The following is a 2,500-nucleotide window of genomic DNA, read 5'->3' on the forward strand; positions in this document are numbered from 1 at the left end:
ACGTTGCCACTATTGCTGTCATTTGTATGGTTCTATATCATTTTATTAGCGCAGGGGCGGCGCTGCAATTTCCTATCTTGTTACATGACTCCCACATTTACATCTCATTTGGGTTATTGTGGAACAAAACCAAACGTCCAGAGCTTTATATTTCAGTTTCCAGTCACTTCAGTGGGCTGAGATAGCAATTCATTCACACTGCTGTAAAACAATGACATTAATGTGAAGTCAGCAAAAAGCACAGACCCTGTATAACAAGCCAGCTTCGTTTCTACCAGTGGCTTGTGACGCCCTCTTGTGGCTGGAAAACAATATTACAGTGGCTTGTTAAAACAGCACATCCCAATAGAGACACCTACTACAACACAGCTTGATACAGTCTGGCTTTCTGCAAGAAGCAAGAAGCCAGGACTTGGAGGTAGTTCAGTATAGTGTTGTTTATTATTATTATTATATACAAACAAACCAATGTGAATTGTGTACAAACATATTAAAAAGAGAAAAGGACTCCAGTGAGGAGGGAGACAGGTTACTCTGGGTTCACACATCCCTATGCAAGCTTACCATGGGATTCCTGCATCGTCATGCTGCCGTTTCCCCATGCTACTTCTTATGAAATTACCACAGGTTACAATGCTTTTTAATATGCTTTACCAGACCTCTCTGTGCTTTACAATGCTTCCCTATGCTTTACCAGCTTTACCTCTCTGTGCTTTACAATGCTTCCCTATGCTTTACCAGACCTCTCTGTGCTTTACAATGCTTCCCTATGCTTTACCAGACCTCTCTGTGCTTTACAATGCTTCCCTATGCTTTACCAGACCTCTCTGTGCTTTACAATGCTTCCCTATGCTTTACCAGACCTCTCTGTGCTTTACAATGCTTCCCTATGCTTTACCAGACCTCTCTGTGCTTTACAATGCTTCCCTATGCTTTACCAGACCTCTCTGTGCTTTACAATGCTTCCCTATGCTTTACCAGACCTCTCTGTGCTTTACAATGCTTCCCTATGCTTTACCAGACCTCTCTGTGCTTTACAATGCTTCCCTATGCTTTACCAGACCTCTCTGTGCTTTACAATGCTTCCCTGCTTTACCAGACCTCTCTGTGCTTTACAATGCTTCCCTATGCTTTACCAGACCTCTCTGTGCTTTACAATGCTTCCCTATGCTTTACCAGACCTCTCTGTGCTTTACAATGCTTCCCTATGCTTTACCAGACCTCTCTGTGCTTTACAATGCTTCCCTATGCTTTACCAGACCTCTCTGTGCTTTACAATGCTTCCCTATGCTTTACCAGACCTCTCTGTGCTTTACAATGCTTCCCTATGCTTTACCAGACCTCTCTGTGCTTTACAATGCTTCCCTATGCTTTACCATGCTTTACCTCTCTGTGCTTTACAATGCTTCCCTATGCTTTACCAGACCTCTCTGTGCTTTACAATGCTTCCCTATGCTTTACCAGACCTCTCTGTGCTTTACAATGCTTCCCTATGCTTTACCAGACCTCTCTGTGCTTTACAATGCTTCCCTATGCTTTACCAGACCTCTCTGTGCTTTACAATGCTTCCCTATGCATTATCTTGCTCTCGCTGTGCTTTATTACACATTGCTGTGCTTTTACTGGTGAAGTCGTGGACCCAAGAACTTGGGCAGGCAGTCAAGTACAGGATTCATTCAGAGCTCATTAAAATCAAAGCAGTCCTTTCCAAGGCACAGTCAAACTTGAGTGTGGTGCAGTGAGGGTCGCTGCAAGTCTACCCACTTCAGGAACTGCGTTCTTAATGGTGCTTCTTCCACATGCTGCCACAGGAGGGCAGTAACGCTCCACAAAGCTGGGAACACAACCCTAAGCGCTGACAAAGCACACCCTGGGAGGAGAGAGGTGAGGACAGGAGAGGGGGCGGGGAGCAGTCACTATCTCATGCTGGGTTTCCACTGGGTTAGACTGCACAGACAGTGAGTGGAGCAGTGGCTGGACCTGTATTGTACACAGTGTCCAGTGGAAGCAACAGAAACTGTAGTGTAAAACAAAATGGTCAAACAAGGAGTTAAACGCACTTCCACCAGGAGACTGGCAGGACTGGAGTTTCTGCTGGTCTGACCACAAAAAAACAGGGATACTGACAAAGAGGGAGGGAGAGTCCACAGGAGGAAGCAGCCTTAAAAATACCAGCGAGAGAGAGACAGAGAGGGGGGGGTGGAGTGTGACGTCTCTTGTACATTGCAGAGTGTTGTTCAGTCCAGACTGGCTCGGGTCCAGGTCCAGGCTGGCGTCTCTGCAGTGTCAGATGAAGGTGGAGTCGAGGGCGCTGGTTTCGTGGTTGCTCCGGGCTCGTGCCTCGAACAGCTGCTTAATGAGCGCAGACTTCTCCTGCTCCAGCTGAGTGATCCGCTCGCTCTTATCCGTCACCTCCTGGGAAACACAGCAATGTTAGGATCTCACACCCAGGCAGATACAATACAAGTGCTTGGAGTGCTGATGAGCACAGCGCCCCCGT

General features: G+C 46.8%; 1 protein-coding gene across 1 annotated transcript in view; it reads right to left on the reverse strand.

Annotated features, from left to right (window-relative positions):
- Positions 1-1,549: 1,549 nt before the first annotated feature.
- Positions 1,550-2,500, reverse strand: part of sapcd2 (suppressor APC domain containing 2) — a 12,142-nt gene continuing 11,191 nt past the window's right edge. The window contains exon 6 of the mRNA XM_041238453.1: positions 1,550-2,415. Within this exon, the coding sequence (XP_041094387.1) occupies positions 2,287-2,415 (129 nt within the window). The 3' untranslated portion in view covers positions 1,550-2,286. The remainder of the gene's footprint in view (positions 2,416-2,500) is intronic.

This window comes from Polyodon spathula, chromosome 49, assembly GCF_017654505.1.
Source record: "Polyodon spathula isolate WHYD16114869_AA chromosome 49, ASM1765450v1, whole genome shotgun sequence".
NCBI classification, from domain to species: domain Eukaryota; kingdom Metazoa; phylum Chordata; class Actinopteri; order Acipenseriformes; family Polyodontidae; genus Polyodon; species Polyodon spathula.